General features: G+C 43.9%; 1 protein-coding gene across 1 annotated transcript in view; it reads right to left on the reverse strand.

The window, feature by feature from the left end:
* PLCD4 (phospholipase C delta 4) overlaps positions 1-14,948 on the reverse strand; it is a 77,109-nt gene continuing 62,161 nt past the window's right edge. The window contains exons 14-17 of the mRNA XM_073647404.1: positions 10,957-11,135; positions 4,335-4,470; positions 2,509-2,658; positions 1-532 (exon numbers count right to left, since the gene is read on the reverse strand). Of these exons, the coding sequence (XP_073503505.1) occupies positions 417-532; positions 2,509-2,658; positions 4,335-4,470; positions 10,957-11,135 (581 nt within the window). The 3' untranslated portion in view covers positions 1-416. The remainder of the gene's footprint in view (positions 533-2,508; positions 2,659-4,334; positions 4,471-10,956; positions 11,136-14,948) is intronic.

Consider the following 14,948-nt stretch of genomic DNA (forward strand, 5'->3'; position numbering starts at 1 on the left):
GGGGTCTTCCAATTGCAGCTTTGTGATACCAGCAGATCATGCTGGGTCCCTGCAATCATCTTTACTCCAGGGGCCCCAAAGTATGCAAAGGGATTATCCAATCCAGAAAACCCGAGTAATGGAGTTCATATTGTAAATTTGCTAACACTGTTCATGCTGCAGGGGGCAGCACTGCCGTACTGCTCACCACCTGGGTTAAAGCAGTAATAGGGTCCTCATAGGTTAATCAGCAAAACAACAGTTTTTAAAGAGAATAGCACCAAATATACAAATGTACAATAAATATGTAAAAAAATAAATAACGCAATATACAAGTATATACAAAATAGCAAGTGGGAAGGGGGGAGGGGGAACTGCAAAATCTAGCATAACAGCAGTAACTCCGAGCTTCAGGGCTCAAGTAGTTGTAATATCTATTAACCCTCCGCTTCCTGCACCGGATTTGCGGTGTCTGTGATACGGATGAAAACAAACAGCGTGGCTGGCGGGATTTTGGTGCCGTCCTTGGAAAGGAGATGGACGTGGCGGTAACCTGTGGAAAACACTGGATATAAGAAACACGTAAATTAAAGAGAAAAGTATCTGTGCTCCTGCACGTTGGTTTTATATGTCTGACATCCACAGTCTGAGTACAGATCGCTATGTCAGGACCAAGACTGGATCAGGAGACCCGCGGCCGGTCCGGACATCGTGGGGCATAGGGTCGTATCGCTTATTAGTGAATTCTGCGTTAATGGAGGGGGGGTCCTCAGAATCGTAATCTCTTGGTAAAATGGCTATGAGTTACACTGAGAGTCTCTCACTCCGGGAACATTCCACATGACCTGCCGTATACCGGGAACACTCCACAAGACCTGCCGTACACCGGGAACACCTCACAAGACCCGCCGTATACTGGGAACACTCCACATTACCTGTCGTATACCGGGAACACCCCACATTACCTGCTGTATACAGGAAACACCCTACATTACCTGCTGTATACCAGGAACCCCCCACATGACCTGCTGTATACCAGGAACCCCCCACATGACCTGCTGTATACCAGGAACACCCCACATGACCTGCTTTATACCAGGAACCCCCCACAAGACCCGCCGTATACCGGGAACACCCCACAAGACCCACCGTATACCGGGAACACTCCACATTACCTGCCGTATACCGGGAACACCCCACATTACCTGCTGTATACAGGAAACACCCCACATTACCTGCTGTATACAGGAAACACCCCACATTTCCTGCTGTATACCAGGAACCCCCCACATGACCTGCTGTATACCAGGAACCCCCCACAAGACCCGCCGTATACCGGGAACACCCCACAAGACCTGCCGTATACCAGGAACCCCCCACATGACCTGCCGTATACCGGGAACACTCCACATGACCTGCTGTATACCGGGAACACCCCATATGACCTGCCGTATACCAGGAACCCCCCACATGACCTGCCGTATACCGGGAACACCCCATAAGACATGCTGTATACCGAGAACACCCCACAAGACCTGCCGTATACCGGGAACACCCCACAAGACCCGCCGTATACCGAGAACACCCCACAAGACCTGCCGTATACCGGGAACACCCCACAAGACCTGCCGTATACAGAGAACACCCCACAAGACCTACCGTATACCGGGAACACCCCACATGACCTGCTGTATACCGGGAACACCCCACATGACCTGCCGTATACCGGGAACACCCCACAAGACCCGCCGTATACCGAGAACACCCCACAAGACCTGCCGTATACCGGGAACACCCCACAAGACCTGCCGTATACCGGGAACACCCCACATGACCTGCCGTATACCGGGAACACCCCACATGACCTGCCGTATATTGGGAACACCCCACATGACCTGCCGTATACCGGGAACACCCCACATGACCTGCCGTATACCGGGAACACCCCACAAGACCCGCTGTATACCGGGAACACCCCACAAGACCCACCGTATACCGGGAACACCCCACAAGACCTTCTGTATACCGGGAACACCCCACAAGATCCGCCGTATACTGGGAACACCCCACAAGACCTGCCGTATACCGGGAACACCCCACAAGATCCGCCGAATACCTGAAACACCTGACCAATGACCATCTATATTCTTTAAGTAACAATAGACAGCAGCCATTTATTATTGTCACAAAAACAATGTTATTCATTTCTCCCATCAGTGGTTTTAATGTTATGGCTGATCTGTATAGAAGGAGTATATGGCCCCTTTCCCGGCCACCAGGGCCTGGGTACAATTGTGACTTCTGCACCAACTATGGCAGATAGGAAAACTCTATGAGTTGCCCATAGCAACCAATCAGAGCTCAGCTTTCATTTCTTAAACTGCACTGGTAAAATGAAAGCTGCGCTGTGATTGGTTGCTATGGGAAACAAAGACCATTTTTCTTTTTTCACCGCTTTGATAAATCCGTCCCTCGTCGTCACCCGCGCCCTCAGTCGCGTTTGTGGGAGATGCGGACGCACGTTCTCACCTGACTTGACCCTCTTGAACGGGAGCGTGTACTGTCCGATGAAATCGTTCCTCGTTGTCTTGTCATAATCCTCGACCACAAACCTGACGAGGGCCAGCTCCGGGACGTGGATCTTGAATTGCAAAGTTTCGTTCCAGATGGGGTTAAATCCTTCAGATGGAAGGACAGACGTAAGTGTACGGTTACCGCTAGTAAAATATTCATGAGGTCCGCGGCCTACAAATTCTGTGGGAAGCCATGACACCAGCCACGTCAGTCAGAAACCCGAGAGACGGAAGAAAAACCTCTATTGTCAGATATTTAACAGAGCGAACGTACGCAGGGAGCACGCGAGGAATTAGCGGGCTCGGATAGTCCGCGTATACTGTCCTACAGGGGCCGCCATCGATGTATAGTCCATGTAAGCCATAATCTGCAGAAACGGGTCATACTAGACTGACGTTCATCTATACGACCCATAAGACTATGTTCACACGTTGCGTTTTTGCAGAGTTTTTTTCTGCAGGCAAAACCTGCTCTCTTAGCATTAAAAAAAACAACGTGAAAAAAAGCAGGTTTTGCTGAGTTTTTGCTGCGTTTTTGGTGTGTTTTTTTTTTACTGCGGTTTTGTCAGTGTACGTTTGTCTCTTGTGCATGCGGATAAAGTTTAGTGCAGAAAAAAATAACCAAATTCAACTTCCTCAGGTTTGGCACTGCATTTTTTGCTGCGTTTTTGCAGCGTTTATGCACTACCCATTGCTTTCAATGGGTGAAAAACGCTGCAAAAACGCTGAAAGAAGTGACGTGCTGCATTTTGCAAAAACGCAGCTCTGTGACAAAACAGTCAGGAAGAAAAAAACAATGTGTGTGCGTGAGATTTCTGAAATCTCATAGACTTTGCTGGTACTGTAAAACGCAGCTGAAAATTTGCCTTAAAAAAACACTGTAAACAAAAGCTGCAAAAACGCAACGTGTGAACATAGCCTAAGGGTATGTGCACACAGACCGTAGCCGGCTGCAGCCCCAATGCTGCGGAATTGCCGCTGGCGGCTTCCGCTCAATATACTAATGAGTGGCGCCATTTTTTTCTTCACCTGTGGACTTTCCTCATAGAGGTTAGGTATATGGGGAAAGCCCGCATGCGGACTCGCAAGAGGAATTGACATGCTGCGGTCTGGAAAGACGCGCCGCGCGTCCGTGTCTGCAGGTGCATGGAGACGCATAGTGGACATGGGATTTCTAGAAATCCATCCACTATGCTGTAACATCTGGACGATGCATAAGTCTACAGCGTCAAACCCGCAGCGGCTCCGGATCGTCTGCACATACCCTAAGGAGTTAAACTCTTCAGGACAATTTTTTTGTTTTTGCGTTTTCTCCTTCCCTTGTGCCAAGAATCTTTTTTCTTCCAATTTCCGCCCCCATAGCCGTATGAGAACTTAGCTTTTATTGCAGGATGAGTTGCAGTTTGTAATGACGCCATTAATTTTATCATATAATAAATTGAAAAACGGGGGAAAAAATTCCAAACGGAGTGAAATGGTGGAAACAAAACACCCAACGCCACTGGAGGTTTTTGGGTTTTGGTTTTATGACATTTATTCTCCAGATCTGAATGATTACGGCGATGTCAAACTTGTAGTTTTTAATTTTATATTTTTGTGTGAGAAACACATTCAGAACTTTGTAAAAAAAAAACAAAAAAAAACAACAACATTTGTTATGTGATGTAAGGCCCGTTATTTTTTATTTTTCCATCGATGGAGTTGTGTGAAGACTTTGCAACCAATTTTTAATTGAAACAAGGTGAAGTAGTGATTCCCTGAACAGGATGACACAGGACTCACCGTTATTCTCTATGTACTTTGTCTCCTGCTTTGATTGGTCAATGGGAACCCCAAATATTTCCACACGAACCAAAGGATCCACGATGGAGCCCTCCTTACTGTTCTCAACTTTAGGCAGCTGCTGAGCGCTAATCACCTACAGAGAAAAAATCAATAATATACAGCCGGTATAACCTAGGCATTCTATGTATATAACTCTATATGCCCTGCTGGAAAGAGGTACATTTCTTCTTGCCTATGGTGATTTGGAGCATTTTGGTATAACTTGGATATATTCTGTAAATAATTATATATGTACAGATGGTACAACCTGGTTATATTCTGTATGTAATTATATAGCGTATGTAGAGCTGGTATAACCTGGGCATCTCCTGTATATAATTATATATGTACAGATGGTATAACCTGGGCATCTCCTGTATATAATTATATATGTACAGCAGGTATAACCTGGGCATCTCCTGTATATAATTATATATGTACAGCTGGTATAACCTGGGCATCTCCTGTATATAATTATATATGTACAGCTGGTATAACCTGGGCATCTCCTGTATATAATTATATATGTACAGCAGGTATAACCTGGGCATCTCCTGTATATAATTATATATGTACAGCTGGTATAACCTGGGCATCTCCTGTATATAATTATATATGTACAGCCGGTATAACCTGGGCATCTCCTGTATATAATTATATATGTACAGCAGGTATAACCTGGGCATCTCCTGTATATAATTATATATGTACAGCTGGTATAACCTGGGCATCTCCTGTATATAATTATATATGTACAGCAGGTATAACCTGGGCATCTCCTGTATATAATTATATATGTACAGCTGGTATAACCTGGGCATCTCCTGTATATAATTATATATATACAGCTGGTATAACCTGGGCATCTCCTGTATATAATTATATATGTACAGATGGTATAACCTGGGCATCTCCTGTATATAATTATATATGTACAGCAGGTATAACCTGGGCATCTCCTGTATATAATTATATATGTACAGCTGGTATAACCTGGGCATCTCCTGTATATAATTATATATGTACAGCTGGTATAACCTGGGCATCTCCTGTATATAATTATATATGTACAGCTGGTATAACCTGGGCATCTTCTGTATATAATTATATATGTACAGCTGGTATAACCTGGGCATCTCCTGTATATAATTATATATGTACAGCTGGTATAACCTGGGCATCTCCTGTATATAATTATATATGTACAGCTGGTATAATCTGGGCATCTTCTGTATATAATTATATCTGTACAGCTGGTATAATCTGGGCATCTTCTGTATATAATTATATATGTACAGCCGGTATAACCTGGGCATCTCCTGTATATAATTATATACTGTATATATACAGGGTGGTCCAAAAGTAGGTGGACAGAAAGTGTAATAAGGTTATGAAGGGGGAGATTCATCAAACACTAAATTGCAGCCGCCTGTCTGGATCATCCTCCAATAAACCATGAATTAGACGTGGACGATCAGCTTTCCACCCAATAGATTTCAGGATTCACATGATAGAAGCTCGTGAAATCCCCTATTCCAGAGAGGCTCTTCTGTGGACTTTTTTTTTGACTCTGAACAAATGTTTCAGCAACAAGTTGTTTATTATCTTCTGTACAGACTGTTTTGGGTCGAGCAGTTTTTGGAGCATTAAGGATTGAGCCAGTGGCATTGACTTTGTCATGAATGCGGTAAATGGTTTGTCTCTTTGGGGCTCGAGTACCAAATGTTTACACCCAATTTTCTCTAACGGTTTCAGCATTTTAAGATTTCCAATACTCTGTTAAAATCCATTTTCTTTGATGTGTATTTAAATTATTTGCCATTATGTGTTATCTGAATTATCTGAAAAGAAAACAGATTTGGGGGAGATCTATCTGTGAAAACTAGATCTGTGAAACTGGCTCAGTTGCCCTTAGCAACCAATCAGATTCCACCTTTGATTTTCCAAAGAGTATGTGAGGAATGAAAAGTGGAATCTGATTGGTTGCTAAGGGCAACTGAGCCAGTTTCACAGATCTAGTTTTCACAGATAGATCTCCCCCAAATCTGTTTTCTTTTCAGATAATTCAGATAACACATAATGGCAAATAATTTAAATACACATCAAAGAAAATGGATTTTAACAGAGTATTGGAAATCTTAAAATGCTGAAACCGTTAGAGAAAATTGGGTGTAAACATTTGGTACTCGAGCCCCAAAGAGACAAACCATTTACCGCATTCATGACAAAGTCAATGCCACTGGCTCAATCCTTAATGCTCCAAAAACTGCTCGACCCAAAACAGTCTGTACAGAAGATAATAAACAACTTGTTGCTGAAACATTTGTTCAGAGTCAAAAAAAAAGTCCACAGAAGAGCCTCTCTGGAATAGGGGATTTCACGAGCTTCTATCATGTGAATCCTGAAATCTATTGGGTGGAAAGCTGATCGTCCACGTCTAATTCATGGTTTATTGGAGGATGATCCAGACAGGCGGCTGCAATTTAGTGTTTGATGAATCTCCCCCTTCATAACCTTATTACACTTTCTGTCCACCTACTTTTGGACCACCCTGTATATACACTGCTCAAAAAATAAAGGGAACACTCAAATAACACATCCTAGATCTGAATGAATGAAATATTCTCATTGAATACTTTGTTCTGTACAAAGTTGAATGTGCTGACAACAAAATCACACAAAAATCATCAATGGAAATCACATTTATTAACCAATGGAGGCCTGGATTTGGAGTCACCCCAAAAATTAAAGTGGAAAAACACACTACAGGCTGATCCAACTTTGATGTAATGTCCTTAAAACAAGTCAAAATGAGGCTCAGTATTGTGTGTGGCCTCGACGTGCCTGTATGACCTCCCTACAACACCTGGGCATGCTCCTGATGAGGCTGAGTATTGTGTGTGGCCTCCACGTGCCTGTATGACCTCCCTACAACGCCTGGGCATGCTCCTGATGAGGCTGAGTATTGTGTGTGGCCTCCACGTGCCTGTATGACCTCCCTACAACGCCTGGGCATGCTCCTGATGAGGCTGAGTATTGTGTGTGCCCTCCACGTACCTGTATGACCTCCCTACAACGCCTGGGCATGCTCCTGATGAGGCTGAGTATTGTGTGTGGCCTCCACGTGCCTGTATGACCTCCCTACAACGCCTGGGCATGCTCCTGATGAGGCTGAGTATTGTGTGTGCCCTCCACGTGCCTGTATGACCTCCCTACAACGCCTGGGCATGCTCCTGATGAGGCTGAGTATTGTGTGTGGCCTCCACGTGCCTGTATCACCTCCCTACAATGCCTGGGCATGCTCCTGATGAGGCTGAGTATTGTGTGTGGCCTCCACGTGCCTGTATCACCTCCCTACAACGCCTGGGCATGCTCCTGATGAGGCTGAGTATTGTGTGTGGCCTCCATGTGCCTGTATGACCTCCCTACAACGCCTGGGCATGCTCCTGATGAGGCTGAGTATTGTGTGTGGCCTCCACGTGCCTGTATGACCTCCCTACAACGCCTGGGCATGCTCCTGATGAGGCTGAGTATTGTGTGTGGCCTCCACGTGCCTGTATGACCTCCTTACAACACCTGGGCATGCTCCTGATGAGGTTGTGGATGGTCTCCTGTGGGATCTCCTCCCAGACCTGGACTAAAGCATCCGCCAACTCCTGGACAGTCTGTGGTGCAACATGACGTTAGTGGATGGAGCGAGACATGATGTCCCAGATGTGCTCAATCGGATTCAGGTCTGGGGAATGGGCGGGCCAGTCCATAGCTTCAATGCCTTCATCTTGCAGGAACTGTTGACACACTCCAGCCACAAGAGGTCTGGCATTGTCCTGCATTAGGAGGAACCCAGGGCCAACCGCACTAGCATATGGTCTCACAAGGGGTCTGAGGATCTCATCTCGGTACCTAATGGCAGTCAGGCTACCTCTGGCGACCACATGGAGGGCTGTGCAGCCCTCCAAAGAAATGCCACCCCACACCATTACTGACCCACTGCCAAACCGGTCATGCTGCAGGATGTTGCAGGCAGCAGATCGCTCTCCACGGTGTCTCCAGACTCTGTCATGTCTGTCACATGTGCTCAGTGTGAACCTGCTTTCATCTGTGAAGAGCACAGGGCGCCAGTGGCGACTTTGCTAATCCTGGTGTTCTGTGGCAAATGCCAAGCGTCCTGCACGGTGTTGGGCTGTGAGCACAACTCCCATCTGTGGACGTCAGGCCCTCATACCACCCTCATGGAGTCAGTTTCTAACCGTTTGTGCAGACACATGCACATTTGTGGCCTGCTGGAGGTCATTTTGCAGGGCTCTGGCAGTGCTCCTCCTGTTCCTCCTTGCACAAAGGCGGAGGTAGCGGTCCTGCTGCTGGGTTGTTGCCCTCCTACAGGCCCCTCCACGTCTCCTGGTGTACAGGCCTGTCTCCTGGTAGCGCCTCCAGCCTCTGGACACTACCCTGACAAACATAGTAAACCTTCTTGCCACAGCTCGCATTGATGTGCCATCCTGGAAGAGCAGCACTACCTGAGCAACTTCTGTGGGTTGTAGAGTCCGTCTCATGCTACCACTAGTGTGAAAGCACAACCAACATTCAAAAGTGACCAAAACATCAGCCAGAAAGCATTGGTACTGAGATGTGGTCTGTGGTCCCCACCTGCAGAACCACCCCTTTATTCAGGGTGTCTTGATAATTGCCAATAATTTCCATCTATTGTCTATTCCATTTGCACAACAGCATGTGAAATTGATTGTCAATCAGTGTTGCTTCCTAAGTGGACAGTTTGATTTCACAGAAGTTTGATTCACTTGGAGTTATATTCTGTTGTTTAAGTGTTCCCTTTATTTTTTTGTTCCCTTTACATATTTATTATATACACACGTGGTCAAAATTGTTGGTACCCCTCATTTAGTGAAAGAAAAACCCTCAATGGTCACAGAAATAACTTGAATCTGACAAAAGTAATAATAAATTAAAAATCTATGAAAATGAGCAAATGAAAGTCAGACATTGCTTTTATGCTTCCACAGAATTAAAAAAAAAATTAAACTCATGAAATCGGCCTGGACAGAAATGATGGTACCCTTGAAAATAATGTGACAAAAGGGACATGTTAAAGCAAGTTGTGTCCACTAATTAGCATCACAAGTGTCTACAATCTTGTAATCAGTCAGTGGGCCTGTATATAGGACTACAGATACTCACTGTGCTGTTCGGTGACATGGTGTGTACCACACTCAACATGGACCAGAGGAAGCAAAGGGAAGAGTTGTCTCAGGAGATTAGAAAGAAAATTATAGACAAGCATTTTAAAGGTAAAGGTTATAAGACCATCTCCAAGCAGCTTGATGTTCCTGTGACTACAGTTGCACATATTATTAAGAAATTTAAGATCCATGGGACTGTAGCCAACCTCCTGGACGTGACCGCAGGAGGAAAATAGATGATAAATCAAAGAGACGGATAATACGAATGGTAACAAAAGAGCCCAGGAAAACTTCTTAAGAGATTAAAGGTAAACTTCAAGCTCAAGGAACATCAGTGTCAGATCGCACCATCCGTCATTGTTTTATCCAAAGTGGACTTCACGGGAGACGACCAAGGAGAACACCATTGATGAAAAAAAAATCATAAAAAAGCCAGACTGGAATTTGCCAAACTACATGTTGACAAGACACAAAGCTTATGGGAGAATGTCCTATGGACAGATGAGACATAAATGGAAGTTTTTGGCAAGGCACATCAGCTCTATGTTCACAGACGGAAAAATGAAGTTTATCAAGAAAAGAACACTGTCCCTACTGTGAAACATGGCGGAGGCTCTGTTATGTTCTGGGGCTGCTTTGCTGCATCTGGCACAGGGTGTCTTGAATCTGTGCAGGGTACAATGAAATCTCAAGACTATCAAGGGATTCTAGAGAGAAATGTGCTGCCCAGTGTCAGAAAGCTTGGTCTCAGTCGCAGGTCATGGGTCTTACAACAGGATAACGACCCAAAACACACAGCTAAAAACACCCAAGAATGGCTAAGAGGAAAACATTGGACTATTCTGAAGTGGCTTCTATGAGCCCTGACCTAAATCCTATTGAGCATCTTTGGAAAGAGCTGAAACATGGCGTCTGGAAAAGTCAGCCTTCAGACACGAGACAACTGGAGCAGTTTGCTCATGAGGAGTGGCCAAAATACCTGTCGAGAGGTGTAGAAGTCTCATTGACAGTTACAGGAATCGTTTGATTGCAGTGATTGCCTCAAAAAGGTCGTTCAACAAAATATTAAGTTAGGAAGAAGCATCATTTCTGTCCAGGCCGATTTCATGAGGGTAATTTTTTCAAAAATTCAGTGGAAGCATAAAAGCAATGTCTGACCTTCATTTGTTCATTTTCATCGATTTTTAATTTATTATTACTTTTGTCAGATTCAAGTTATTTCTGTGACCATTGAGGGTTTTTCTTTCATTAAACGAGGGGTACCAACAATTTTGACCACGTGTGTATACATATATACAGCTGGTATAGGTTATACATCCTGTATATAGTATTATGGATTGTGCAGATGTAATAGATTATTAATAATTTGGGATGTTTATTACCTGGATGGATAGGCTGACAGGTGAGTAACCTTCAGTGTCTTGTGGCTGATCAGGGTTAAAATTGGTATCCACATGTCTCATAAATAAAGGCTTCAGAACATAACCACAATGTCTGTTTTGCTGGAAGAGTCCATCATTAAGATCCATCTCTACTCCTGCTGTCTGGAAATTGAGCGCCGCTAAGTAGTAAAAGCACAGAACAGGAATGGTTATTAGTAAAATGTAAAAAACTGCAGTGCAACGGCTGCATGTACCTGAAAGCCCGAGTCTCTGAGGGTCTCTGCAGCCCTCTATCTCCGGCGTTAATACGCTGTTTGAACCTATTTTCTGCAACACTCACAGCTTCTTCTACAGACTCCAGCACTTGTCCTTCACCTCTAGTTGCAGTTGTGACTTCTTCAAAGGACCCCTGGAAGCTGCACGCGTATATCTTCATTTGGACTACCATTTTCTCTAAGACAGGTAGGTATCACGCTTTTGGTAATTTATGAGTGGTTTGCAGCGCATCTCTTTTCTTTTTATCATTTCAGGAATGGTTATTAGTTCAGGAAGCCCACATTTACATTGTAGCCCCATGTAACAGAGAAAAGGAAAAGTAACTTTAACCCCCCACAAATGTCGGGGGGACGGGGAAGGGTTTATATTCTTGTACATAGGAGCAGTATTATAGTAGTTATATTCTTATACAGGGGCAGTATTATAGCAGTTATATTCTTGTACATAGGGGGCAGTATTATAGTAGTTATATTCATGTACATGGGAGCAGTATTATAGTAGTTATATTCTTGTACATAGGGAGCAGTATTATAGTAGTTATATTCTTGTACATAGGAGCAGTATTATAGTAGTTATATTCTTGTACATAGGGGGCAGTATTATAGTAGTTATATTCTTGTATATAGGAGCAGTATTATAGTAGTTATATTCTTGTACATAGGGGGCAGTATTATAGTAGTTATATTCTTGTATATAGGGGGCAGTATTATAGTAGTTATATTCTTGTATATAGGAGCAGTATTATAGTAGTTATATTCCTGTACATAGGGGGCAGTATTATAGTAGTTATATTCTTGTACATAGGAGCAGTATTATAGTAGAATATTCTTGTACATAGGGGCAGTATTATAGTAGTTATATTCTTGTACATAGGGGCAGTATTATAGTAGTTATATTCTTGTACATAGGGAGTGTATTATAGTAGTTATATTCTTGTACATAGGAGCAGTATTATAGTAGTAATATTCTTGTACATAGGAGCAGTATTATAGTAGTTATATTCTTGTACATAAGAGCAGTATTATAGTAGTTATATTCTTGTACATAGGGGCAGTATTATAGTAGTTATATTCTTTTACATAGGAGCAGTATTATAGTAGTTATATTCTTGTACATAGGGGCAGTATTATAGTAGTTATATTCTTTTACATAGGAGCAGTATTATAGTAGTTATATTCTTGTACATAGGGGCAGTATTATAGTAGTTATAGTAGTTATATTCTTGTATAAAAAGGTTGCAATCATCATTGGCCCCAATCTCCTCCCTCTCATGTCCCGAATCTGCATTGAAGCATTATAACAAAATAATGCTATGCGCCCTGGATGAAGCCGCACCTCCTACACAAAGAACAATTCGGCATAGACGGCGACAACCCTGGCACACGCCTCAAACACGTCTTCTCCAGAGGTACTCCAGGTGCGCTGAACGGCTGTGGAGAAAATCAAATCTGCCCGAAGATTTCCTCCACTATAAATTTATGCTGAAAATATATAACTCTGCCCTTCACCTCTCCAAACAAACCTACTTTAACAACCTCATCATCTCACTTTCCAATAATCCTAAACGACTCTTTGACACGTTTCATTCTCTCCTCAATCAAACAGCACAGGCCCCGACCACCGACCTCAGCGCTGACGATCTGGCTAACTATTTCAAAGAAAAAATTGACCATATCCGACAGGAAATTTTCTCCCAATCCCCAAATGTTATGCATGCTCCCCCCCACCACATTGTATCTTGCTCATTTTCTGACTTCGAACCAGTCACGGAAGATGAAGTGATCAGGCTCCTTGCATCTTCTCGCCCTACCACCTGCACCAGCGACCCTATTCCCTCACATCTCCTTCAGTCCCTTGCCCCAGCTGTCACCTCTCACCTAACTAAAATTTTCAACCTTTCCCTCTCATCTGGTATCTTTCCCTCTTCTTTTAAACACGCCAGCATACAACCATTACTTAAAAAACCATCCCTCGACCAGAACTGCACGGCCAACTACAGACCTGTTTCCAATCTTCCCTTTATCTCTAAACTCCTGGAACGCCTGGTCCACTCCCGTCTAATCCGCTATCTCTCAGACAACTCTCTTCTTGACCCTTTACAATCTGGTTTCCGCTCTTTACATTCTACTGAAACTGCCCTCACTAAAGTCTCTAATGATCTACTAACAGCTAAATCTAATGGTCACTACTCCCTGCTGATTCTCCTGGATCTCTCTGCAGCATTTGACACTGTGGATCACCAGCTCCTCCTCACTATGCTCCGCACTATTGGCCTCAAGGACACGGTTCTCTCCTGGTTCTCCTCTTATCTCTCTGACCGCTCCTTCTCTGTGTCTTTTGCCGGCTCCTCCTCCTCCCTACTTCCTCTTACTGTCGGGGTTCCTCAAGGATCAGTCCTAGGCCCCCTTCTTTTCTCCTTATACACCGCTCCTATTGGACAAACAATCAGTAGATTCGGTTTTCAGTACCATCTCTATGCTGATGACACCCAATTATACACCTCTGCTCCGGACATCACCCCTGCATTACTACAAAAGACCAGTGATTGTCTTTCTGCTGTGTCTAACATTATGTCCTCCCTCTACCTAAAACTGAATCTGTCAAAAACTGAACTACTCGTCTTTCCTCCCTCCACTAACCTACCTGTGCCCGATATTGCCATCTCCGTTTGTGGCTCAACCATTACTCCCAAGCTACAAGCCCGCTGTCTTGGGGTCATTTTTGATTCAGATCTTTCTTTCACTCCTCACATCAAATCACTCGCTCGTTCATGTCATCTACACCTCAAAAACATCTCAAGAATCAGGACTTTTCTCACCTTTGACTCGGCAAAAACTCTTACTGTCGCTCTTATTCATTCTCGTCTTGACTATTGCAACGCTCTACTAATCGGTCTCCCTCTTACTAAACTCTCCCCTCTCCAATCCGTCCTGAACGCAGCAGCCAGGATCATATTCCTCGCCAACCGCTACTCAGATGCCTCTTCCCTGTGCCAGTCATTGCATTGGTTGCCCATCCAATATAGAGTTCGTTTTAAACTTATCACGCTTACCCACAAAGCGCTCCATGCTTCAGTACCCCCCTACATCTCCTCCCTTGTCTCAGTCTACCACCCTACACGTGCCCTCCGTTCTGCAAATGACTTGAAACTAAAATCCTCCATAATCCGAACTTCCCACTCCCGTCTCCAAGATTTCTCGCGTGCTGCGCCAATTCTCTGGAATGCACTACCCAGGACAGTTCGATTAATTCCCAATACCCACAGTTTCAAGCGAACCCTAAAAACACATTTCTTTAGACTGGCGTATCACCTAAACACACTCTGTCCATCCCAGCTTTCCCCCATATTAAAATCTTCTTCAACTTCGGGTTCAAACCAACCATGCACATAAAAGCCTCTGTCAGGACTGCACACATACTGGCTGGCGACCAGTCCATGTATTATTATTTATCCTATTCAGTATATCAAGGCTGCATTATACAATATATGTACTTTTTACCTTTTGTGTCTCCCCCACTTCCTCATAGACTGTAAGCTCGCGAGCAGGGCCCTCACTCCGTTCGATATGAGATATGCTTATTCTGTATTGTCTGTATAAGTCCCCCCTAAAATTTGTAAAGTGCTGCGGAATATGTTGGCGCTATAAAAATAAACTATTATTATTATTATTATTATTATAGGAGCAGTATTATAGTAGTTATATTCTTGAACATAG

Source organism: Phyllobates terribilis, unplaced genomic scaffold (assembly GCF_046119375.1).
Source record: "Phyllobates terribilis strain yellow unplaced genomic scaffold, ASM4611937v1 Scaffold_9__5_contigs__length_417890890, whole genome shotgun sequence".
Classification (NCBI taxonomy): domain Eukaryota; kingdom Metazoa; phylum Chordata; class Amphibia; order Anura; family Dendrobatidae; genus Phyllobates; species Phyllobates terribilis.